Consider the following 25,911-nt stretch of genomic DNA (forward strand, 5'->3'; position numbering starts at 1 on the left):
TCGGGAGACATTGTGTTGCTTAAGTACTGCAGCCCAGCACAGTCATCAGAGTGGGAATTGGAATTTATTCTATTGTCCCCGCGATGCAGTTCCTGAAATAACGTTGTTATGTTGATGGGAACCGAGATAGTCAGCCTTTCAAAAATATGACAAGTTTAGGTTTTAATATTTGTTATTTACTTTCGGATATTCCTGGATGGAAGAGGGTATTTTAATGAGAAGATGCTGCACTGATTCTTCTTCAATTCTGAAATACTATGGCCGGAATTCTCCCAAAACAAAACTAAGTGTCCACCAGGCAGGAAAACAAGAGTTAATCCTGCCTGTTTTTTGGATGTGCTTACCAGAGTGAATCTCTGACACTCTGAGCAATGCAGAGTGCCTCCGCGTGATTCACTCTGGAAAGCTGGGGACAGGGCCTATTCCCGTTGGAGAGGCCGGCAGCATAGCGCTGAGCAAGCCACTGCGCAAGTGCCGATCTGTCAGTGGAGAGATAGGCACATGCGCACTGCCGCCCCCCGCCCACCCCCCCACCCCCCCCCCCCCCCTCCCCCCCCCACCACCTCCTGAATCGCTGGCCGCCCAATGTCCCCAGAATGTCCCCCCCCCCCTCAATTGCTGGCCTTCCTGACCCCTTCACCCCCCCCTCCCCCGATCGCTTCCATACCGGACCACTTCTCCCATCACCCTGCCCGAGCCAGTCCCAAATCTCCCCCCTCTGATGAACAGCCCCAATCAACCCCCCACCCCACCTCTGATGGCCAGCCCCAATCTACCCCCCTCCTCCAATGACCAGTCCTGACCGCTCCCCACCCCGACTCCCAGACCCAAGCCCCTCCCCCCCCCTCTCAAGTAAAGTAAAGTTTATTTATTCGTCACAAGTAAGGCTTACATTAACGATGAGCTGGTGGGAACCACTCCCGGCTGGGGGAGGGGGTGTTGGTGGCGAGTAGGTGATAGCGGGCCTGGAGAATACCGTCCCAGGCCTGCCAATTATCTGGAAATGTGAATTTCAGTGACATTTCCATATGATGCACAGCTCCGCACCGATTTTCAGCGCGGAGATGACGGCGCAAAAAAAAACGTGCCAGGGAAACTCGCGGCCGGTTGGCTGCTGATTGCAGACCTCACAAAATGGCCCCTGCTGGTGTCTCCCAGCGTGCGCGCTTCTCGAGCGGACCGGGAGAATCCCGGCCTACATCTCAGCTTTAGTGTTAAATCAGGAAAGCCCAATCGTAAATTGCTCTTAAATGTCAGTGCTGACCCTGAATTCACTTGCAATTATATCTCGTTTCATTTACATTTACATCATAAAACACAACTGATTAAGTCTGCATGTATTGGCATACCTAGAATTGAAAATCTGTTGCAAATTAAACTCAGCTTCTCTAATAATATAATGTTATATCAGTTACAATGGACTCAGATGCAGATTTGATTTATAATTAAATTGCACACTCATGGCCTTAATTACAATCCTAATTATTAGCTTTATGTTGGCTGCAGTAACTGTTCAGTATCCTATGATTAAAGGGGCTGTTTACGCAACTTTCTGTCACACGATCATGATCCCTTTGCAAAGCAGCTACTGTGAGAGTAGTTCAACCGACCAGGGCAATTAGGGCAGATTATTCATAGATCATAGAATCAGAGATCCCTACAGTGCAGAAGCAGGCCATTCGGCCCGTCGAGCCTGCACTGACAATAATCACACCCAGCCCCTCTCCCCGCAACCCCACATATCCACCCTGCTGGTCCCCCTGACATGAAGGACCCTATTTTACCATTTTGATTCTAAGTGCTGGGCAGACTTGAATCTGGGAGTGTTTCAGATCTAAAGTTTAGACCATTTCTGAGGCGCCCCCGTACGCACTCTGCCTGCAAAAAATATCAGCGAGTTCGAATCGCGCTGCACAAGCCTGTGGGCGGGGCTTAACGCGCCCAAAAAACTGCAGCTTCCATCGGCGCCTCCAACTGCACAGTAAAAACATGATAGAACGCTGCTCCCCTGCCACATCCCTCCCGGGCTGGATAATGCCTCCCCCGGCCCCACAGACATTGCCCCACCTCCTCAGCATTACTGACCCCATTATCCCCCCAGCCCCTCTGCCACCCAGACCGATTGCAGGCCTCTTCCCCCCCACTGATCTCAGACAGAGTGCAGTGGTCCCCCCTCCCCCCCACTGATCTCAAGCAGAGTGATCCACCCTCCCCCTTCCCCCCCCCCCCCCCACCGATCTCAGGCAGAGAGAATCTGCCCTCCCCCCTCACCCCCACCCCGGACCCTCCCGTACAAGGCCCCCATCTCTTCCGGACTCTGATGGCTGTGTGACACCTTCCTCTCTCTCCCCATCCCCAATCATTGAGGCACTGATCCACCCCCCCTCCCCATCAGCACACCTGCATGTGCTCACTTGCCTTCCCCTCAATGCTAACAAGGAAACTGCATGGAACTTGCTGGAATGCTCTGTCAAACTTCCTGCATCGCAAAAGCCATCTCGTCACTCTGAAGGTAGGGGGGGAGATGGGTTGGAGAGGGAGAGAAACACATATATAGGTTAAGGAATGCTGCTTGCCTCTTGCCCATCGATAGTCACTGTCCATACTGCCCATTCCCCCACTCACATGCTCCCCAGAATCATAGCTCCTTGCAAAGTTGAGAGGCTGCAGCAGTGCAATTTGGAAGGGCTTAGTGCACATCCTTCAGCTGGCAGAGTGCAGAGTGCACTAGGATCCAGCAGCACCGCAAGACCCGAAGTCAGTGCTGAGACCCGGGTCCGTGCTGCAAGTCGGACTTCGGAGACCCTGCTGAGCAACAGACCTCCCCCCACCCCCCAACACACTTACAGCCGCCACCGACCTGAGAAAGAAAATGGCCACAACGAAAGGACGTCCGTAAGCAGCAGAGAGCCGCCAGACGCGGGGCACTTACCTCCTCACTAACCCTCACTGATGGAGCGCCCGAATCGGACTTCTATGGAGCATGTCTGTTTTGCGCCGATTCCGGATTGGCGAACGCAGTGGTAAAGGGGGAAGTGCCGCTAAAGTTGGGCGTCCAGTCAATGAACTTAATTTAAATGCATGCAAATGGCCGTCATGTCCATTTCGGGCACGGTCCCAATCACGGCCATTTTCAGGCCTTGGTAAAGGGGGAAGCGGCGCAGAGGCGGGCGCGGATCACGCTACTTGTCTTACACCCAACTTTATCAAGATTTCACGCCCAAAAACAGGCGCAACTCGATGGTAAATTCGGGCCCTAAGTGTCAATTTAGTGTGGCCAATCATCCTAACCCAATCATCTTTGGAGTGTGAGAGAAAACCTGAGCAACCAGAGGAATCCCACGCACACGGGTAGAACGTGCAAACTCTACACACACAGTCAACCGAGGAAATATTGAACCCAGGTTCCTGGCACTGCGAAGCAAAAGTGCGAACCATTGTGCCACCATGCCTCATTAATTCATCCCTTGATCTGAACACTGTGCTCAGTAATATTCAGAACATGTGGGAAAACGGAGCACTTTTTCCATTCTGTTGACCAGCATCAGCATCAAGCTATTTTTGGTAAGATCAAGCTGATTTTAGTTCTGAACTAGCTCCCAACCAGCCTCAGCGAAAGAACGGAGCCCAACTGCTCGAGACTGCCCCCTGCTGCCCCGGTGTGATGTTGGCAACAGCCTGATGTGAACTTAATACTGCATCTTTTTGAGATATTAATGATGACGCCAGTTCAAGATGTGTGTAGTTCAGGAGGTCTCATGAGGAGGTTTTGTCTTGTCAAGTTTAAGAGTAAGTGTTCTTACTGGTGGCACGGTGGCACAGTGGTTAGCACCGCTGCCTCACAGTGCCAGGGACATGGGTTTGATTCCCGGCTTGGGTCGCTGTTTGTGTGAAGTCCGCACATTCTCCCCATGTCTGTGTGGATTTTCTTCAGATTCTCTGGTTTCTTCCCACAATCCGAAGACGTGGTGGTTAGGTGGATTGGCCATGTTAAAACCTCCTCAGTGTACCCGAACAAGTGCCTGGAGTATGGCGACTAGGGGATTAACCCAGTAACTTCATTGCAGTGTGAATGTAAGCCTAATTGTGACTAATAAATAAACTTTAAACTTTTGAATATTTCCACTTCATATTGAGACTGCTTTGTGTGTGGAATTTCTGTTGAGTTGGAAAGCCAGAGGAAATTCCGCACAATCTTGATTGGGGAAAGCTAGGTGGCATTAAAAGCCCCTTCAGGGATTTCCCCCAGGATTAGGACCTTCCACCCCTCCCCCCACCTTGCTCCCACTGCCCCCTGCCCCCCCTTCGCGGAGCTAACCAGAGTCCTGCAGTTGTTCGTTGCCCGCCGTGCCACCCTGTGAGTGGGATTGCCAGTTTTGTCTTGTAACTCCATGACCATTAGTAGCGGGGATAAGATTGCTAAACATCTTTCACCGTAATATACTTATAACCAACAGAAGAGACTTACGTGGGAAGCATAGAAACTATGTAAATACATGGGGTTATGGGGATAGGACCTGGGTGGGATTGTGATCGATAGGCCGAATGGCCTCCTTCTGCACTGTGAATCCCTGTGGCATGGAGGTCCCCCTTCCCGATGTCAGTTTGAATTTGGTGGCAGGTCAAGACAATCTCCAGGCAGAGGTAGCGATGCATCAAGCAAGTTAAGCAACCGTTCACATTGAAGTATCCTCACAGTCAAATGCATTGATATTTTCACTTCAATTAAAAAGTTTACAGACAGCAAAATAAATAACTGGGCCATAGACTTGGGATTCAGGTAGAAAATATTATTTGATATGTTCTTCCTATCATTATGGAGAAATTTTCCATTCCACAAATTAATATCAGCTTTTCAGGGTGAAAGAAGCTTTTCAGCAATAATTTTGCGCTGTACATCGGTAATTTCATCTCATTTAACAAGTGTAACTTGTGCAAGAGTTTTTATAGTGAGACTAATTACATAAAAGAGCAAGTTTGATCTGCTCAGTGATTCCTACGTGATTGTGATCTGGAGGCAACAACTTCAACAGGACGTGCGTCCAATGAGAAGGTATATGGTCACTGACAGCAATTTCTGGATTTCCATGTTTAACTGCACACCTATAGACTCCAGAACATTCCATCAGTTTCAGAGGAGTAATAACGGTAAGCGCTGGCAGTTTTCCATTATTACATTGGCAAAATCTAGACAGAATCCATGCTACACTGGAGATAAAAGGTAGCCAATTACATCACCCTGTTATTCAATGATTTGGTTTGAAGTGATTTTCGAATCATAGAATCGTTGAATCCTTCCAGTGCAGAAAAATTGTTCATTTATTAGTCACAAGGAGGCCATTCGGCCCATTGAGTCTGCACTGACTCTCTGACAGGGCGACCGGAATTTTACGGCATTCTCCGTTGGCCTCCGGCGGGAGCTTCCGGCGGGCAAGATGGTAAACTTCCGGCAAGCATCTTGCCAAGGCCCAACCCCCTTCCTATCCCCGTAACCTCACTAATCCCCAAACCTACACATCTTGGGACCCGCAATTTACCATGGCCAATCCTTCTGACCTGGAGTGTGTGAGGAAACTGGAGCAGCCGGAGGAAACCCACGCAAACACGGGGAAAACATGCAAACTCCACACTGACTCACCCAAGTCTGGAATCAACCCTGGGTCCCTGGCGCTGTGAGGCGGCAGTGCTAATCACTGTGCCACCCCTGATGTTTTGTTCTGCATGTACTTTATAATGTGCTTTATTCTTTGTGTGCGATATCACACAAATTGAATTCACATACTGAGCTATGTGGTTGACTATTAACTTCCCTCTGAACGGGCCGAGCAAGCCATTCAGTTCAAGGGCAGCGAGTGATAGGCAACGAATGCTGGCCTTTGCACTGACACCCACATCCCATGAAAGAAAAAGAAACTGTTTTCGCCGGGTCTGAGACAGACAGACCTTGAGTGGGTAACAGCGAGATGAGAACTTGTGGTCTCTCTCTCTCTCTATCCATTCTGCAATCACATGCCCTGCCTGTATCTGACCAGCCAAACACCATAAACAGCATCTTCAATGTAAAGTAAATAGTTGCTGACTTCAGAGGAAAGGACAGAGATTGTCCATCAAGATTTTAAATCATAGAAACCCTACAGTACAGAAAGAGGCCATTCAGCCCATCGAGTCTGCACTGACCACAATCCCACCCAGGCCCTACTCCTATATCCCTATATATTTACCCGCTAATCCCTCTAACCGACATATCTCAGGGCACTAAGGGCAATTTTTAGCATGACCAATCAACCTAACCCGCACATCTTTGGACTGTGGGAGGAAACCAGAGCACCCGGAGGAAACCCACGCAGACACGAGGAGAATGTGCAAACTCCACACAGACAGTGACCCAAGCCGGGAATCGAACCCAGGTCCCTGGAGCTGTGAAATCGTCTCCGTGTAGAATCTGGAAAAATCATTGGCTGAAATCAACATATCAACTGAACAGGATTTGTATAAACTATATTAGATATTTCTATTTATACTACTTTTAGTGGGATTTGTATTTGCTTTGGACACTCATAAGCGATTTAATGTATTCCCCCCTCAGAATGTATGTGTGAGTTGGGGCATTTCTATTATTTTCTACCTACCAGTGTTAAGGACAATCAACACTATTTCCTTCAGTTGTGGTTAGAACATAGAATAGTACAGCACAGTACAGGCCCTTCGGCCCTCGATGTTGTGCCGTGCTTTGTCCGAAACCAAGATCAAGCTATTCCACTCCCTATCATTCTGGTGTGCTCCATGTGCCTATCCAATAACCGCTTGAAAGTTCCTAAAGTGTCCGACTCCACTATCACAGCAGGCAGTCTATTCCACACCCCAACCACTCTCTGAGTAAAGAACCTACCTCGGACATCCCTCCTATATCTCCCACCATGAACCTTATAGTTATGCCCCCTAGTAACAGCTACATCAACCCGAGGAAATAGTCTCTGAACGTCCACTCTATCTATCCCGCTCATCATTTTATAAACCTCTATTAAGTCACCTCTCATCCTCCTCCGCTCTAAAGAGAAAAGCCCTAGCTCCCTCAACCTTTCCTCATAAGACCTACCCTCCAAACCAGGCAGCATTCTGGTAAATCTCCTTTGCACTCTTTCCAATGCTTCCATGTCCTTCTTATAGTGATGTGACCAGAACTGCACACAATATTCCAAATGTGGTCTCACCAAGGTCCTGTACAGTTGCAGCATAACCCCATGGCTCTTAAACTCAAACCCTCTGTTAATAATGCTAACACACTATAGGCCTTCTTCACGGCTCTATCTACTTGAGTGGCAACCTTCAGAGATCTGTGGATATGAACCCCAAGATCTCTCTGTTCCTCCACATTCCTCAGAACCCTGCCGTTAACCCTGTAATCCGCATTCAAATTCGTCCTCCCAAAATGAATCACCTCGCACTTATCAGGGTTAAACTCCATCTGCCATTTTTCGGCCCAGCTCTGCATCCTATCAATGCCTCTTTGCAGCCTACAACAGCCCTCCACCTCATCCTCTACTCCACCAATCTTGGTGTCATCAGCAAATTTACTGATCCACCCTTCAGCCCCCTCCTCCAAGTCATTGATAAAAATCACAAAAAGCAGAGGACCCAGCACTGATCCCTGTGGTACACCGCTGGTAACTGGTCTCCAGTCTGAAAATTTTCCATCCACCGCCACCCTCTGTCTTCTATGAGATATGATGTGGAGATGCCGGCGTTGGACTGGGGTAAACACAGTAAGAAGTTTAACAACACCAGGTTAAAGTCCAACAGGTTTATTTGGTAGCAAAAGCCACACAAGCTTTCGAGGCTCTGAGCCCCTTCTTCAGGTGAGTGGGAATTCTGTTCACAAACAGAACTTAAAGACACAGACTCAATTTACATGAATAATGGTTGGAATGCGAATACTTACAACTAATCCAGTCTTTAAGAAACAAAACAATGGGAGTGGAGAGAGCATCAAGACAGGCTAAAAAGATGTGTATTGTCTCCAGACAAGACAGCCAGTGAAACTCTGCAGGTCCACGCAACTGTGGGAGTTACAAATAGTGTGACATAAACCCAATATCCCGGAATGGGCCTCAACCGGGATATTGGGTTTATGTCACACTATTTGTAACTCCCACAGTTGCGTGGACCTGCAGAGTTTCACTGGCTGTCTTGTCTGGAGACAATACACATCTTTTTAGCCTGTCTTGATGCTCTCTCCACTCCCATTGTTTTGTTTCTTAAAGACTGGATTAGTTGTAAGTATTCGCATTCCAACCATTATTCATGTAAATTGAGTCTGTGTCTTTAAGTTCTGTTTGTGAACAGAATTCCCACTCACCTGAAGAAGGGGCTCAGAGCCTCGAAAGCTTGTGTGGCTTTTGCTACCAAATAAACCTGTTGGACTTTAACCTGGTGTTGTTAAACTTCTTTCTATGAGATAGCCAGTTACTTATCCAATCGGCCAAATTTCCCTCTATCCCACACCTCCTTACTTTCTTCATGAGCCGACCATGGGGAGCCTTATCAAACGCCTTACTAAAATCCATGTATACGACACCAACTGCTCTACCTTAATCTACACACTTAGTTACCTCCTCAAAGAATTCAATCAAATTTGTGAGGCAAGACTTCCCCTTCACGAATCCATGTTGACTATCCCGGATTAAGCTGCATCTTTCCAAATGGTCATAAATCCTATCCCTCAGGACCTTTTCCATTAACCTACCGACCACCTAAGTAAGACTAACTGGCCTATAATTGTCAGGGTCATTCCTATTTCCTTTCTTGAACAGAGGAACAACATTCGCCACTCTCCAGTCCTCTGGCACTATCCCCGTGTAAGAAGTTTAACAACACCAGGTTAAAGTCCAACAGGTTTATTTGGTAGCAAAAGCTACCTTCAATGTGAATGTGGTGTGGGGGCTTTTGCTACCAAATAAACCTGTTGGACTTTAACCTGGTGTTGTTAAACTTCTTACTGTGTTTACCCCAGTCCAACGCTGGCATCTCCACATCATGACTATCCTCGTGGACAGTGAGGACCCAAAGATCAAAGCCAAAGGCTCTGCAATCTCATCCCTTGCCTCCCAAAGAATCCTAGGAGATATCCCATCTGGCCCAGGGGACTTATCGACCCTCAGGTTTTTCAAAATTGCTAATACATCTTCCCTCAGAACATCTACCTCTTCCAGCCTATCAGCCTGTGTCTCACACTCCTCCTCAAAAACATGGCCCCTCTCCTTGGTGAACACTGAAGAAAAGTATTAATTCATCGCCTCTCCTATCTCTTCTGACTCCATGCACAAGTTCCCACTACTGTCCTTGACCGACCCTAACCTCACCCTGGTCATTCTTTTATTTCTCACATCAGAGTAAAAAGCCTTGGGGTTTTCCTTGATCTGACCCGCCAAGGACTTCTCATGTCCCCTCCTAGCTCTCCTAAGCCCTTTTTTTTAGCTCATTCCTTGCTAACTTGTACCCCTCAAGCGACCCAACTGAACCTTGTTTTCTCATCCTTACATACGCTTCCTTTTTCCTCTTGACAAGACATTCAACCTCTTTTGTGAACCATGGTTAACAGAGAAGAGGAAAGAGATGGGGAGCTGTTCTATCATATATCACCTGGCCACAACTTCAGGAATGTTTCAATTCAGAGTTTGCTCGGTCAAGATTTAAATAAAGATTTTATCCTGTGACTCTTGCACTATTTTGTTTTCCTCGCAATACTTGGGGCAGTGAGACTATTACTTAAGTAGTGAGCGGCAGGGTGAATTCAAGGCCCTGATCTCAGTGAGAATTTAGATAATACACACTGTGTGTAACACTAAATGGAAACTTCAAGTGAGCTGTATTTTTTTTGTTTAATGACAGATACTTCGTTACCAACTCAAGATATTCTTTTCTGCTCTTGAACCGGGACTCTTTAACTTGGGGGCAGAGCCAGTTTTATGGATGGACATGTATTCAGGTGGAGAGATCAAAGGACAGCTTACAAATTGAGGAAATTTGAATGTATTCTAGTTCTGAACATAACTCACACCCAAAATTCAGTTTAAAGTTTTTTTAAAAGTTTATTCATTAGTCACAAGCAAGGCTTACATTAACAATGCAATGAAGTTACTGTGAAATTCCCCTAGTCACCACACTACTGTTCGGGTCAATATACCTAACTAACACGTCTTTCAGATTGTGGGAGGAAACTGGAGCACCCAAAGGAAACCCACACAGATACGGGGAGATTGTGCAAACTCCACACAGACAGTCACCCAAGCCGGGAATTGAATCTCTGGCGCTGTGAGGCAGCAGTGTTAACCACTGTGCTGCCCATTCTGTAATCAAGCCAGATTATGGCCAAAATTTTCCAGCCTACGTATCTCTCAGTGCAAGTATATAGGGAATTCAAGGCAAATAGTGTGTAAATGTATTCAGCTTTGTTGCATACTTTTGACTTATAAACATCCAGACTAAAAATTGTGATAAAGTCACTGCAAGTTTATTTAAAAATTACAGCTGCTTGCTGGAAAACAGCATGATACAAACAGTCCCTCGCTGTCGGTTCAATACAAAGTAAGTTCGATACACCGTCTCTGAAGATTGCCTTTGAACTAGGCAACTCAATTTACTAATTAGAGAGGGTTTTTCTTCCCCATTTCTTAATTCTTTATCTTCTTTCGCTATCTGATTTTCTTTGTATTTTTCCTGTATGCTCTGACATCTTGCTGACGTAATATTTCGTGGATGCTCTTCATTGTCCAATGACCTGCCCCAGTGAGCTAAGCAATGCCATCTGATCATAAGGTGTTCCTCATCCATGAAACTGTGCTACTCACATCCTTAAGTAACTTGGCCATCTAGAAAGTCCAAGGAAGTCCCTAATGAAATTGTTAAGTACAGGCCCTGTGTACTGTAATGCAGTGTTTTTTAAATGCATTCATGGGATGTGGACATCGCTGTCTTGGCTAGCATTTATTGCCCATCCCTGACTGATCTTGAGAAGGTAGTGATGAGCCTTCTTGAACCGCTACAGTTCATGCGGTGGAGATAGGCCCACAGTGCTGAGCAGTTTGATACAACTGAGTGGCTTTCTGGGCCATTTCAGAAGGTACTTAAGAGTCAACCACATTGCTGTGGATCTGGAGTCTTGTGTAGTCTGGACCAGGTGAAGATTTCAGATTTCCTTCCCTGAAGAGCATTAGTGAACCAGATGAGTTTTAACCACAATCGACAATGATTTCATGATGACCGTTGAGTTTTAATTCCAGATATTTATTGAATTCAAGTTCCACCATCTACTGCAGTGGCATTTGAACATGATTTATGTACAAAATGTTTTTCAATTTTCATTTTAATTAACAGATCACTGAAATATGTTACTGATGAGACATACAATTTCTGCAAACTCTTGGGCAAATTGAACAGTAACGATGACGCGATGCACCACACTCATTCTTACATAGTATAGAAACCCTCGAGTTTTAGATTTCTTGAACAATACAGTATAATGGCCTGGAATTTACTCCATGATCACCATCCAGAAGTTTGACCCAAAAAGGCACCCATTCTGCAATGCTAATTTGCATGCAACTCTCCTGCCAATCCCATTAGAAAATGCCCAAAAGTGAAAATGGGTATAAATTGGCGTAAGCCATCAGCAGCCAGGGAAAGTGTAGAACTCGCACTATAGATTCCTTCCACATTTGAAGATTGAAGTTGCAACTCATTTAAGCATTGGTCATGCACATTCATCACATAGGGTGGGATTTTCCGGCTGCGCTCGCCACAAGACTGGAAAATCCCGCCCAAGGGCAACGGACAATTGCATGGCGCGTGTCCCGCCTGCAATGATTCCAGTGGTGGGCGGGACAGGAAAATTCCGCCCAGGGAATTGTAGCGGGCGGGTGGGGTGGGGGGGGGGAGGGGATTGCGGACCATGCAAAGGTCCATTGACCTTGGGTGGGATTTTCCGATTTTGGAGCCAGCACGGCCGGAAAATCCCGCCCATGGGATTAGGAACATGCAACCGGGAAAGCTTGAGAATTTTTCATGTGGCTTGCCATAAAAATGTATGGAAACAGTAGAAAAATGAAGCTGATCTCAGTGATGATATATTTCGAAACTCTCAAACAATTGCAACAAAAAAACCTAAGTTTCCTGCTGGACCTCAGGAAATCTAGTTGCAGTTGTGAAGGATCTTTTGAATGCAAATATAGAAAACTCACAGACGAAACTCTTTAACTTTAGGGCAGAGCTAATTTTATGGATGGACATTTATTCACAGTACAGTGGCACAGTGGTTGGCACTGCTGCCTCACAGCGCCAGGGACCCGGGTTCAATTCCCAGCTTGGGGCACTGTCTGTGTGGAGTTTGCACATTCTCCCTGTGTCGGCGTGGGTTTCCTCCGGGTGCCCCAGTTTCCTCCCACAGTCCAAAAATATGCGGGTTAAGTGGATTGGCCATGCTAAATTGCCCCTTGGTATCAGGGAGACTAGCTAGGGTAAATGCATGGGGTTATGGGGATAGGGCCTGCATGGGATTGTGGTCAGTGCAGTCTTGATGGGCTGAGTAGCCTCTTTCTGTAGGATTCTATGATTCAAGTGGAGAGATCAAAGGACAGCTGTACAAATTGAGGAGATTTGAGTGGATTCTAGTTCTGAACATAACTCACACCCAAAATTCTGTAATCAAGCCAGGTTATGGCCAAAATGTTCCAGCCTATGTGTCTCTCAGTGCAAGTATAGAGGGAATTCAAGGCAAATAGTGTATAAATGTATTCTGCTTTGTTGCATACTTTTGACTTATAAACATATTTATTGACATAATGTGGATATTAATACCCGACTCTTGATCATTCTCTTTGCAATCACTGCATACGACAGCTCAAACAGCATATTCCTAAGATCATTGTGAGTGTATCTGAACCACTGCAACGGTTCAAGGAGGCAGCTTGCCACTACCTTCTCAAGGTTAATTTTGTACAGGCAACAAATGCTGGCCAAGCGATTTCTATTTCGCTTTGACATGTTAAATGGCAGTAGTGTTTTGCAGAAGTGCTTGCAGCAAATTGTTTGTCTTTTCTGCACAGGGACATAATGGAATTACATTGATTTTCTTTACAATATCTCCCGCTTGAGAATTTTACAATATCTCCTGCTTGGGAACGATGTTTTGAGGCAGCATATGTGCAGAAGGCATCTGGATTTGGGTGGCGGGATGCAGTTTATATTCCTCATTTCCAGAGCCAGAAGATGGAGATGAAAGCGGAGTCTCTGGGGACGCTGCAAGAAACATGAACATTTTCAGATTACAGTGTCATCAAAAACCATGAAATCTACATAGCATTGACCATCCTCAAGCAGCTGTGTTTGCAAGACCCAGAATATAGGTCGGGATCTTACGGCTTCACTCGTCCCAAAACCGTAAAATCCCACCCGAGGTCAATGGACCTTTCCATAGTCCACCCTCACTTGTTCCAATTCCCGTGGCGGATGGGCTGGAAAAGTTCCAGCCATTGTGTCTAATGTTAGATGGACAGCACATGTGGAACAGTCCTGGGTGCACTGAAAATTACACTAACAACCAATTTAAGATAATCAGTCAAGCTCACACTGTAGCTCACTTATGCCTGCTTCTATTCATATGCAGGGGACTTTCCTCTGTAAGCAAAAGGAACATGTCTTGGCATTGCATTTTTAAAAATTAAACAAAAGTTCGGTGAGTCGCTCCCTGGTGTATTCACCATGCCAATGCCTTGACCAATCAGAATCAACTGGCCAACCAATCAGTAACTGCTTCTCATGCTGTACAAAATGTTGCTTCCTTTGAAATTTTGTGTTCTTGCATCTGTCCTGATAAGTGGAAAATGATCAGCTTCAACAGCATGCCTCTTTTTTCCAGCAATACTCATGTTCTGGACTAACAAGTGACTATCAAATAGAAAACAAAGTGTTCAAGTATCGAAAATCTTCAACACAGGTAAAAATATTAGCAGTCATCTACTAATAGCAGCCACTGGAACCCGAGAAAATATTTCAGGTGATGAGCATGGTCACCTTTTCCTCGAAGGAAAAAAACTCGACAAAAGTAGAATTAAAATCTGCCCCAAATTATTAATAAAACGGAACTGCAACATCATTTAAAATAAGCATTAGTGTTCCAGGAAAGAGTTCTTGGCATGCTTAAAATAGGACTTTTAAAAGCAGTTTTCTGGTAAAGTGTGGTTTCAGTCAAACTCAGGTTAGGTAACTTACAGATTTGAACATGATGGATTGTTGAGGACACACCAGCTGGCATCAGTGCATGGCCACTTAAAGGACTGTGGACTAGACCAGAATGTCCAGAATGCGGGTACTGCGTTAACTCGGTTGAGGGTCCTATGACAAGATGAAGGGTATAGAGCAAAATCTGAACTAAAGGCTTAGGTAACATAATGAGACGATAAAACAAAAGTCGATTTTTTAAAGAGCTTGTTCCCAAGAAAACATGAAACGGCTCTCAGTGAGACTGTCTTTTAAAACCCTAAAACAATTGCAATAAAACTTTAGACATGTTAGTGTCTGCTGCACCTCAGAAAATCTAGTCGGATTTTTGGAGCTTTGTGTGTAAATATAGAAAATTCATAGACAAGGTTCTTTAACTTGGGGACAGAGCCAATTTTATGGGGGTGTATTCAGGTGAAGACATCAAAAGACAATTGAGGAAATGAGTGTGTACTGGCCACATTTGTTTTACATTAGTATTTGTCCATTATGAATTTAAGAAAATGAAGTGAAAAGTCTATAGCCCTGAAACTAGACTCAATACTTGAGCTCATTCGGAGTAGCATCAGGTTTAAATGACCTGAGCTGCCATGTGCCGCCAGAGTAGGGTTAGTTTCAATAATATGAAGGAGAGAGGCAGCTGCTGCCTCAGTAGGGTAACCATGTGGACATGCCGGCATTGGACTGGGGTGGGCACAGTAAGAAGTCTCACAACACCAGGTTAAAGTCTAACAGGTTTATTTGGAATCAGAGGCTTTCGAAGCATTGCTCCTTCATCAGGTGAGTGCCTGATGAAGGAGCAGCACTCCGAAAGCTCGTGATTCAAAATGAACCTGTTGGACTTTAACCTGGTGTTTTGAGACTTCAGTAGGGTAAGCGAGTGTGTGTAACTGAGTCACACAGATCAAAAACATCTTGGGTTGGATCTCTAATCTGCATTGAGTTAGTTTGATCTCAGCTGTGATCACCGTAGATACATGACAATTGGATTGAGTAGACACAGGGTAGAAAACGAAATTAGGCAAGATCTGTTGATCCTTGGTAATTCCCATTGGAATGAGAGTGCGTGTGGATATCAAGTGACACAATCTTGACCGTAATATCCTCTACAGCTAATTAGATTGTGCAAGATGCGTGGGGACCAAATTGGTGAGGTATCGGATAGTGGGTGGTGTCACTGGAAACATACCAGTTCGTGAGAAGAGAAAAGAAATTTTTTTAAAAAGAGGCAAAGGGAAGAAAAAGAACTGTAAGAGGAAGAACTGCAACATCTGAAAGATACGTGATAAATAACTCTGGAACCACGAAGGAAAATGTGCAACAACTTCATCCACTGCTTAACATTACTGTTGCTCATATCTTTATTTATATCTAAACGAAACTGCTCATTGCATGAAGGAATGAGATTTTGGGAGGGGAGATCAGCCAAGTTACAACAGCAAGCTTTTTAAAAATTATTTTCATGGGATGTGGGTGTCGCTGGCTGGGCCAGCATTTAAAGCCCATCCCTAATCACCCTTGAATTGAGTGTCTCGTTCGGCCATTTGACAGGGCATTTTAAGAGTCAACCACATTGTTGTGGGTCTGGAGTCACACAAAGGTCAGACCAGGTAAGGACAGCAGATTCCCTTCCCTAAAGGACATTTGTGAAACTGGGCTGCACATCCAGAATGTCCTGGCGTATGAACTCAGGAAATGCCCAGTAGCCTGTCTAAATTGATGGTCTATATTTCATTAGTTAAATGCACATTGCAATTACTCGCCAATAAAAGTCCAATTCAAAGCAAATCAAATTATCTGCCTGACAATTTGCCTGGAATTAAGCAAACTTAGAACTAGAGTGACTATCGAATGTGTCTTTAAACTACTGCTCTCTATATCCACCTAGTCAGGAGGGTATGGTAGCAATTTAATGGCACTGCAATGATGTTAAGCTAATGTGCCTACATTTCTCAGCACTTTAGCTCTGCTGCAGGTACTTGGACTGGTTTATGTATAGATGGATCTACTAGATGGACATAATGCTAGGAATTTTCCTGTCCTGCCCACCACGAGAATCGTACCATGCGGGACAGAACCATGCAAAGGTCCGTTGGCCTCGGACGGGATTTTCCAGTCTTGGGGCGAGCACGGCCGGAAAATCCCACCCAATTTGTTGACAAGAAAAAGAGAAAATGATGAAAAATCTCAGCGGCCCTGACAACATCTGTGGAGAGAGAATAGAGACAACGTTTAATCTGGATAACCCTTCGTCAGACCTGCTGAGATTTTCCAGCGTTTTCTGTTTGTGTTTCAGATTCCAGCATCCGCAGTATTATGCTTTTATCATAATCTGTTTACAGTGCTTTACTTGTACAAATATTTCTGGGTGATTAGTTTTGTGCCTATCAGGTTTAGAGGTGCCAGAGAAGAGAAACAAAACTTGTGTTTTTACTGCTATCGCGCAGCCTTAGTACCAAAGATTCGCACATCAGGTACGCTGCAAAAAAGACACATGGAGCAATCTGACAGATTGATACCATCTGAACACCAAACTATAAATAAACCTATTGCATTGAGATAAGGCAAATCAGCAGTGGGGATAGTAAGTGGCCAATTAGTGGCTGAAAAACTACAAAAGGAAACTTTTCTCTGTACTTTTGGGTGTATAAACATCAGTTGTCATTTTAATTTCCAACTTTTATGCAACTAAAATAAACACGAAATACCGCGGATGCTGGAATCTGAAACAAAAACAGAAAGATGCTGGAAAATCTCAGCAGGTCTGACAGCATCTGTGGAGGGAGAATAGAGCAAACGTTTCAAGTCTGGATGACCCTTGGTTAGAGCTCTGATGAAGGGTCATCCAGACTCGAAAGGTTGGTTCTATTCTCTCTCCACAGATGTTGCCAGACCTGCTGAGATTTTCCAGCATTTTTTCTGTTTTTGTGTTCTATATAACTAAGTCCATTTACCTCCCTAATACTGGTGTTTCATGAACTTTTTCTGATGAGGTTGTGAATAACATGTGACTAAATTTTACAGACACCCCTCAGTATTTTTGAAGGCTGGGTGGGGGTGGGGAACATGTGAAATAAATCAATTTGCCAGCCCTCTGTCCTCCCACTCACCACTGACCTGTCCCCCATATTACAGCAAGGCATCAGATAGCCTGCCCATCCTTAGGCTGATGAGGCCACTTAAATGGACAATTAACTGCCACAGCTTCAAGTGGTAACATTTTGCAGACAGGGAATGCAGACGCAAGGTTGTGAATCTACTGAAAATTAAAACAGATGCTTTATTTTGTCTCCCAGTCTGAACAATCTTCAAGTTGTACAGCTACTGCATTAGATTTACTCAAAAATAAAAATCAGAACTATTACAGCTTATTTTATCCTTATGATACAGTGTTTGCAGTAAATGTGCTGAGAATTGATGTTCTGGTAAATGCAGCGGATGTTGTTTATTTCACAATATTAATAAGATGACATTTCTGTCTGACTTTAACCTTTATGACAGGAATCCTGCTTCAGTATTCATTTGCTAAGGAGGCAAGGTAAACAATACTGTCCCAAGATACAACTTCGGGACTGGTAATGATGACTCATTCTCAGCAATTTATGCTGATATTGATGGGACTGCATCACACTTGTAAAATAATTGCGATTTGACTATATGTGCAAAAAATATATGATTTTCTCTGCCCAGGCATTCATACTGTATGAATAAGTGAAAGTAAGGTCATACGATTTAATTCAGAAAAAAGTTTTGTGGGTCTCATTCCTTCCTTCAATTTAATCTCTGTTTATTTTTTCATTTTGAGTTTTGGTACTGTACAACATTCTCTCTGTACGGGAAAAGCTGTACCATTTTTCATAGAACCGATTATCCTCCATCGCAGGAATTGTTTTTCATTCTTCTTTGATACTTTGTTCAATATACTCTGACCAAATACAGGAAAGAGCCAATAATTGTACTGAGGAATGTGTCAATAGTGTCATCTTAAATTTGCTTAAGGGAACTTGAGATACATTTTGCAACATTATCATATCATACCCATCTTAAGAAAGATGTCTCAAAGCTGTTCCTGATTAAAATTTCATTTCAGTTATATCTAACAGATGGTTTTGATCACAATTTATTCCCATCTTGTGTAACAGGCTTTGCGGATATGAAATCACCCAGAAATTATGTGTCACACAATCTAGTGAGTATCTGAAATAGCCCGGGGGGTGGGAATCTATGCAAGGAGTCAGAGGAGGGGGGGCATCAAGGACAAGAACAAAATATAGAGAGAGGAATAAGAAAAGGCAGAGAGAAATCAAGGGGCAGAATCAAATAGGGTCACTGTGAAAGATAGTGGGAATGGGACAAGTAATGTTAAAAGGTGAGCCTTAAGGCTTTGTGCCTTAACGCACAGAGCATTCACAATAATGTGGATGTATGTTATACTTGGGATTACAGAAACGTGGCTGCAGGATGACTGGGGATGGGAATTGAATATCCAGGAGTATTCAGTATTTAGGAGGGATGGACAAAAAGGAAAAGGCGGTGGAGTTGCTGGTTAAAGAGGACATTAACGCAATACTGAGGAAAGATATTAGCTCCACAATGTGGAATCTGTATGGTAGAGCTGAGGGCAAAAAATGTCAGAGAGGAGGGTCCTGAATCTTAATAAAGGAGACTGTGATTGTATGAGGCGCCATTGGCTATGATAGATTGAGAAATGTTATTTAAAGGGATGATGGTGGATAGACAATGGCAAACATTCAAAGAGCACATGGGTGAACTGCAATGATTATTATATTCCTGTCTGGCGCAAAAGTAAAACAGGAAAAATGGCCAAACCATGGCTTACAAGGGAAAATAGAGACAGTATTAGATCCAAGGAAGAGGTATACAAATTGGGAAGAAAAAGCAACAGACCTGAGGATTGGGAGCAGTTTAAAATTCAGAAAAGAGGACCAAGGGATTGATTAAGAAGAGGAAAAAGAGAGTATGAGAGTAAGCTTGCAGAGAACATAAAACCTGACTGTAAACGTTTCTATAGATATGTGAAGAGAAAAAGATTGATGAAGACAAATGTAGGTCCCTTGCAGTCAGAAACAGGGGAACAAAGAAATGGCTGAACAACTAATTACATACTTCTGTTTTGTCTGTTGAATTTGCTGCCACAGAAAGCAGTTGAGGCCAATACATTGTATGTTTTCAAAAAAACAGTTAGATATAGCTCTCGGGTCGAAGGGTATCAAAGGATATGGGGGAGAAAGCAGGATCAGGCTGTAGAGTTGGATGATCAGCCATGATCGTAATGAATAGTGGAGTAGACTTGAAGCGCCGAATAGCCTACCCCTGCTCCTATTTTCGATGTAATTCCAGTCTCTGGTATTATTTAAAATTCAGAATTTTGGACTGCTGAATTGCTCTTAAAAAGGGGAGGTGGCTCACATTCCATCAGTCCGGGCTGGATTTAAAACCAGGTCTCAGAAGTAAAAAGTTTAACTTTGATGCAGCCACTGCGAATATACCTCTTTTTCATCTTATCGCAGTCTATCTTCTAAATTAAAGTTCTTATGCATTAACCCATTTTCACCAGCTTCCTGGTGTCACAAATTCCGGTCACATTTTCATATTAACATTTAAAATTGAAGAGACTTATCTAATCAGCTATACGGGAATGGAAATCAAACAGACTTTCGTGACCTCAAGTCACAGCAGCAATTAGCTGAACCTGCAGTTTAGTCTTGGCAACAGGCTGTAACTAAAAATAAAAAACCTGTTTCTCACCTCCCAGCAACATTTCCTGCAACAGATTATCAATTCTTGCCACTCCAAAGAGTCTGGCAAACTGAATCTGTTCAATCATCTGCCACGTGATGCTCTGCAGTGATGGAAGAAGCAGCAGAATGTCACCAAATCGTCCACGTGAGTCATATTGCCGATCATTGATATAATCCTCCAGGTTGACCTGCACTTGGAATCGCATGTTTTTGATCTTTGCCGAATCGCTTACACCTCTGCAATCTATGATGGAAAAGTCACAGTAAATGAATGTTTCTATATAAAACATCACACGTTCGATTGTCATGGCACAGAAGGAGGCCACTTGGCCCATCGTTTCTGCACTGGCTCTCCGAACGAGCATCATGACTTAGTGCCATTCGCCCGTACATTTTTTCCATTCAAGTAATCATCTAATACTCTCTTGAATGCCTCGATTGAATCTGCTGTGAACACACTTCCAGATTTGTCTGTATGGCGCGCAAGAAACAATACTTTTTACTGTATACTTATACAGGTGACAATAATAAATCAAATCCAGACCCAACCACTCGCTGTGTGATTTTTCTCATTACCTTCACACGTCGCTTTATATCTGTGCCCTCTCGTTCTTGATCTTTTTACGAGCGGGAACAGTTTCTCCCTATCTGCTCTGTCCAGCCCCCTCATGATTTTGAATAACTCTATTAAATTTCCTCTTAGCTTTTCTCTCTCCAAGGAGAACAGCCCCAACCTCTCCCATCTATCCTCATAACTATCCCTGGTGCCATTCTTATGAACCTCTTTTGCACTCTCTCCTATGAAATCATAGAAACCCTACAGTACAGAAAGTCCATTCGGCCCATCGAGTCTGCACCGACCACAATCCCACCCAGGCCCCACCCCCATATCCCTACATATTTTACCCACTAATCCCTCTAACCTACGCATCTCAGGACACCACGGGGCAATTTTAGCATGGCCAATCAACCTAACCCGCACATCTTTGGACTGTGGGAGGAAACCGGAGCACCCGGAGGAAACCCACGCAGACACGAGGAGAATGTGCAAACTCCACACAGACAGTGACCCCAGCTGGGAATTGAACCCAGGTCCCTGGAGCTGTGAAGCAGCAGTGCTAACCACTGTGCTACCGTGCTATGTGCTGTGTTCATATCCTTCTTATAGTGTGGCTTTTAGATTCTGATGGAAAAGCCAAAGCGTGTAGGGGCTAAAAAAATTATATTTGATGAAGGTCACAATTAAAGAAATAAAGAAAAAGCCAATTGCAAAGGCCAAGTTCAGCTCTCAATCTAACACACTGCTTCTCCTGGCCCAATGCCCAGTTGCAGTATAAAGTTAATTGCATCCATTACAGTGTCTGGCAGCTGATTGTAGCTGCATATTTTTGCATGAAGAAAATCATTCCGAATATCTGATTTAAATTTATTGGTGAATTTTTTTTGTTCATACATTTGTAGTGAATAGATGAAAACTGCGTAAGGGAGCTTTCCATCTATTAACTTGAATGAAGTATTAAATTATGCCAACTGTCAGGTGTGGAATCCTCCCCTCTGTTTGCTGTGTGAATGTTTGCCAATACATGATTGATCCAGTACATTGCTTTTCATTGAAAGTTCAGGGTGCAACAAGATTGATTTCACTGAAATGGTCCAAGTATTTAGTTGATGGGGCCCATGATTGATTGTTTACGAGGGCCTCCATCTCCACAGATTCTCTCAGATTCACTGTTCACAAGTTCAGCTCACCATCTCTCTATACTACCCTGGCAGTTAGGCGGGGGGGGGAGAAGGTGGAGATGGAAAGCCAATAGGTTAAAAGGTCACTTAGTCTAGCCTCATCAACTTGTTGGATTCTTAAAGATAAGCTACACGAGCAGGGAAATCCCTATTTACCTTCTTGGATAGAGAATAATTTGTGGTAGAGGCATCTGAAAATGGGAAGTGTGAAAATGTACCAATATAGTCAACACAAGTAGATGCATTGCACGCAGTCATCAATAAAATATCACCATCACGGGATTGCTAGCTACAACTGACAATATTTTATAAAATAATAGCAATATTAATGGTGTGACTATAGGACTGTAAGATGATGGAGCAAAAGGAGGCTATTCGGTCCATCGTGTCTGCTCTGCCATTCAATGACTTATTTGATATGGTAATCCTCAAATCCACTTTTCTGATTTATCCCCATAACCCTTGATTCGCTTACCAATTAAAAATCAGTCCATCTCAGTCTTGAACATAGTTGACAATCCAGCCTCAACAGCTCTCTGCGGTAAAGAATTCCACAGATCCATTACCCTCAAAGAAGAAATTCCTCCTCATCTCTGTCTTAAATGGGTGACCCCTTATTCTGAGATTATGCCTTCTGGTTCTAGACTCTCCCACAAGGGGAAAACAAGCTCTCAGCATCTATTCTGTCAAGCTCCTTGAACATCCTAACTGTCTCAATAAGGTCGCCCCTCATTCTTCTAAACTCCAATGAGTACAGACCCTACCTACTCAACCTCCCCTCATAAGAAAATCCTTCCATATCAGTCATGTCCTTGTGATTGTTCTCCCTCCAGAAATAGAATCCCTACAGTGCAGAAGGAGGCCATTCAGCCCATCGAGTCTGCATGACAACAATCCCATCCAGGCCCTATCCCCAAAACGCCACATATTTACGCCACCAATCCCTCTAACCTACTCATCCTGGGACACTAAGAGGCAATTTAGCATGGCCAATGCATCTAACCTGTACATCTTTGGTCTTGGGAGGAAACCTGAGCACCCGGAGGAAACCCACGCAGACACAGGTAGAACTTGCAAACTTCACACAGACAGTGACCCAAGCCGGGATCCAACCCAGGTCCCTGGAGCTGTGAGGCAGCGGTGCTAACCACTGTGCCACTGTGTCTCCCCTGGTGAGGTACATTGCAGATGATTATCAACAAGTGTAAAAGACCCATTGTCAGAGGATTGCTCAGTTGTCTCTTAAGTCCATTTAAACTGTTTAACTAAATGAACTTATCTGGATGAACAGGAGCTGTCTACTGCCATTCTTTCTCCTCATGTTTAGTTTGACTGTCTGGAATCTGAGCCTTCACCGTCAATGTCTTAACTTCCAACCTGTCTCAGGCATTACTGAACTATGTTACTGAACAAACGCTAATCACAAAGACACTTGCCTGGATCAAAAAATACCACAGCTTTGAGGCAAGCAAATTCATTTTCATCTATCTGGAGGTCAAGTAGTGGCTTCACCAGCTCATCCAGAATCCTGTTTGCAACACGCATAATCTCTAACTCTGGGCAATGCCGGGGAATGATGAAATCATTTCCTGTTGAAAAAGGATGGATTTTTGTTAGAGTTGTATCTCCAGTTCAACAAACTGCTAGAGTTAAACATCTCCTAACATCCCTGAAAATTATTGAAAGCTCAAAATCTACTTTAGCGTTAGATATTGTTTAGGAGAGGTGATGGCCAAGTGGTATTATCGCTAGACTATTAATCCAGAAACTCAACTAATGTTCTGGAGACCCAGGTTCGAATCCCACCAGAGCAGATGGTGGAATTTGAATTCAATAAAAAAGATCTGGAATTAAGAATCTACTGATGACCATGAAACCATAAGGTTTTTCACAGTAACATCATTGCAGTGTTACTGGAAGCCTACTTGTGACTAATAAATAAACTTTAAACCATTGTCGATTGTCAGAAAAACCCATCTGGTTCACTAATGTCCTTTAGGGAAGGAAATCTGCCGTCCTTACCTGGTCTGACTTACATGTGACCCCAGAGCCACACAATGTGGTTGATTCTCAACTGCCCTGGGACAACTAGGGATGGGCAATAAATGCTGGCCAACTCCTTGAAGTTGTTAAATGAAGAGGGGGGAAGGGGGGTCATTGTTAAACACTCAGAGCCTGAGGGACCGGGCATTGGGAAGAGGAATGCACTGAGAGCCATCCTTGCCCACGACACCTCTCTCCTGCCATCACTCAACGATGTTCTGGGTCCCTTGTGAATCTTGGGCCTCTGATGGATGGATGCATTACCACCAGCAGCCACCATCGCCACCGTGGCTCTGCTGAGCAATGCATAGCTACCAGCCTCTGATTGGTCAGTAGCTCTGGGGTGTGTATGGGTGGGCGTGTTGGGTGAGGTTGGGGGGAGGGGGGAGGGGGGGGGGGGGGGAGGGGTTGGATTTCTGCTCCAGGGTCTTTAATCCCTGGAAAGGCCTACTGCAGCCCAGTTAAGTGTCTGACTGGCACTTAGTTTGAATGAACCAGCCCAGAAGTAGGCAACATGGTGATTTCATTGCTCTCCAACTGGCGGGTGAGCACTTGGTGTCTACATTAAATATACTTACATTTTGAAAATCAAGCACATGGTATTTGCGTTTACTCTGCTCCCATTAACTGAACAGTTATCGTTTTCTGAAAACCCTAACATCCAGGGACAAACATCCATCACAAACAAATGCACAGATTCTCAGAATGTGGGGAAGGCCTCTGACCAATCATTAAGATACTCAAAATAGACTTGTGAATTAACAAGATACTGTGATATATGTATGTTGGGGGTTTGGGGTGCATACTGCCACTTTAAGAGTGTGGGTCATGTGACCCCTGAGGTGGGGTTAGCTCCTCCCAGGGTTAAGCAGTCAGGGATCTGACTGTGAGACAGTGCACGCCTGTAATAGAGTTTCCCAGTGTTTAAGTTACAACGCCTATATCGTGGTTCTCCTTGCACCATACTTCGATAAATACATACATAAAAACAACAGGGGAACATGCAATCTACACCTGCAATGAGCGAATAGCTAAAATTTACAAAGCTTCAGTTGAACCATCTTTAACATTGAACTTTGAAATTAGTGTCATAAAAGGGTGGTGGGGAAAATTTCACAAGCCATTGAAGTTCAGTGAGTAGGACTACATGAGCTGTTTTATTTATCAACCATTCATAGAATCCCTACTGTACAGAAGGACGTCATTCGGCCCATTGAGTCTGTACTGACAATAATCCCACCCAGGCTCTATTCCCGTAACCCCACACATTTACCCCGCTAATCCCCCTGACACTAGGGTCAATTTAGCATGGCCAATCTACCTAACCCACACGTCTTTGGGACTGTGGGAGGAAATTGGAGCACCCGGAGGAAACCCACGCAGACACGGGGAGAACGTGCAAACTCCACACAGACAGTGACCCGAGGCCGGAATTGAACATGGGTCGCTGGTGCTGTGAGGCAGCAATGCTAACCATTGTGCTGCCATGCCACCCCAAAGTCTTTGGAGTGTGAGGGGACACAAACTACATTTGTATGTTTAAGACAGATGTGAGCTTTCTCTAATAGAGTATGGTGTGCATTTGTTCTTGGGTCCCCTCAAACTCCGAAGACATTGATGCTTTACAAATGGCCGAGCAGTACAATTGCTTTATTGACTCATTTATGAATGGTTGACAGCTCATCACAATGCCTGGAAGTGTCACTGCAATTAATGGCAGAATTAAAATCATGGGAGTAAATAAATATACAAAAGCAGTAATTTCTAGGATAGAGATCTCTGACATCTAATTAAACGGATAACCCCAATTATGTGTAATTACGTTGCAACATATGCCAGCTGAAATCCATTGCAACTTGCTAAAAAGTAGTCATCCTGTTAGTCTGATATTTTCTAAATGAGTCCTGTAAACCCAATGGGCGATACACTGCACACACTGGGATATAACTCCAGTTTTTGCACACTTGGATGAAGTCTAACCATAGCCCATTTGAATCAGTAAAGTTATATACAGGACAACAGCGAGAAACTACAGTTGATTAAATGTTCCTCAAGCGAAGTCCGCAGGTCACAATGAGGAGCTGGAACTTAA

At 44.3% G+C, this 25,911-nt stretch overlaps 1 protein-coding gene across 1 annotated transcript in view; it reads right to left on the minus strand.

The window, feature by feature from the left end:
• Nucleotides 1–10,171: 10,171 nt before the first annotated feature.
• LOC144492511 (hepatocyte nuclear factor 4-beta-like) overlaps nt 10,172–25,911 on the minus strand; it is a 62,468-nt gene continuing 46,728 nt past the window's right edge. The window contains exons 7-10 of the mRNA XM_078210605.1: nt 23,213–23,365; nt 20,044–20,280; nt 14,266–14,388; nt 10,172–13,293 (exon numbers count right to left, since the gene is read on the minus strand). Coding sequence (XP_078066731.1) covers nt 13,154–13,293; nt 14,266–14,388; nt 20,044–20,280; nt 23,213–23,365 — 653 coding nt within the window. The 3' untranslated portion in view covers nt 10,172–13,153. The remainder of the gene's footprint in view (nt 13,294–14,265; nt 14,389–20,043; nt 20,281–23,212; nt 23,366–25,911) is intronic.

This window comes from Mustelus asterias, chromosome 4 (assembly GCF_964213995.1).
Source record: "Mustelus asterias chromosome 4, sMusAst1.hap1.1, whole genome shotgun sequence".
NCBI lineage: Eukaryota > Metazoa > Chordata > Chondrichthyes > Carcharhiniformes > Triakidae > Mustelus > Mustelus asterias.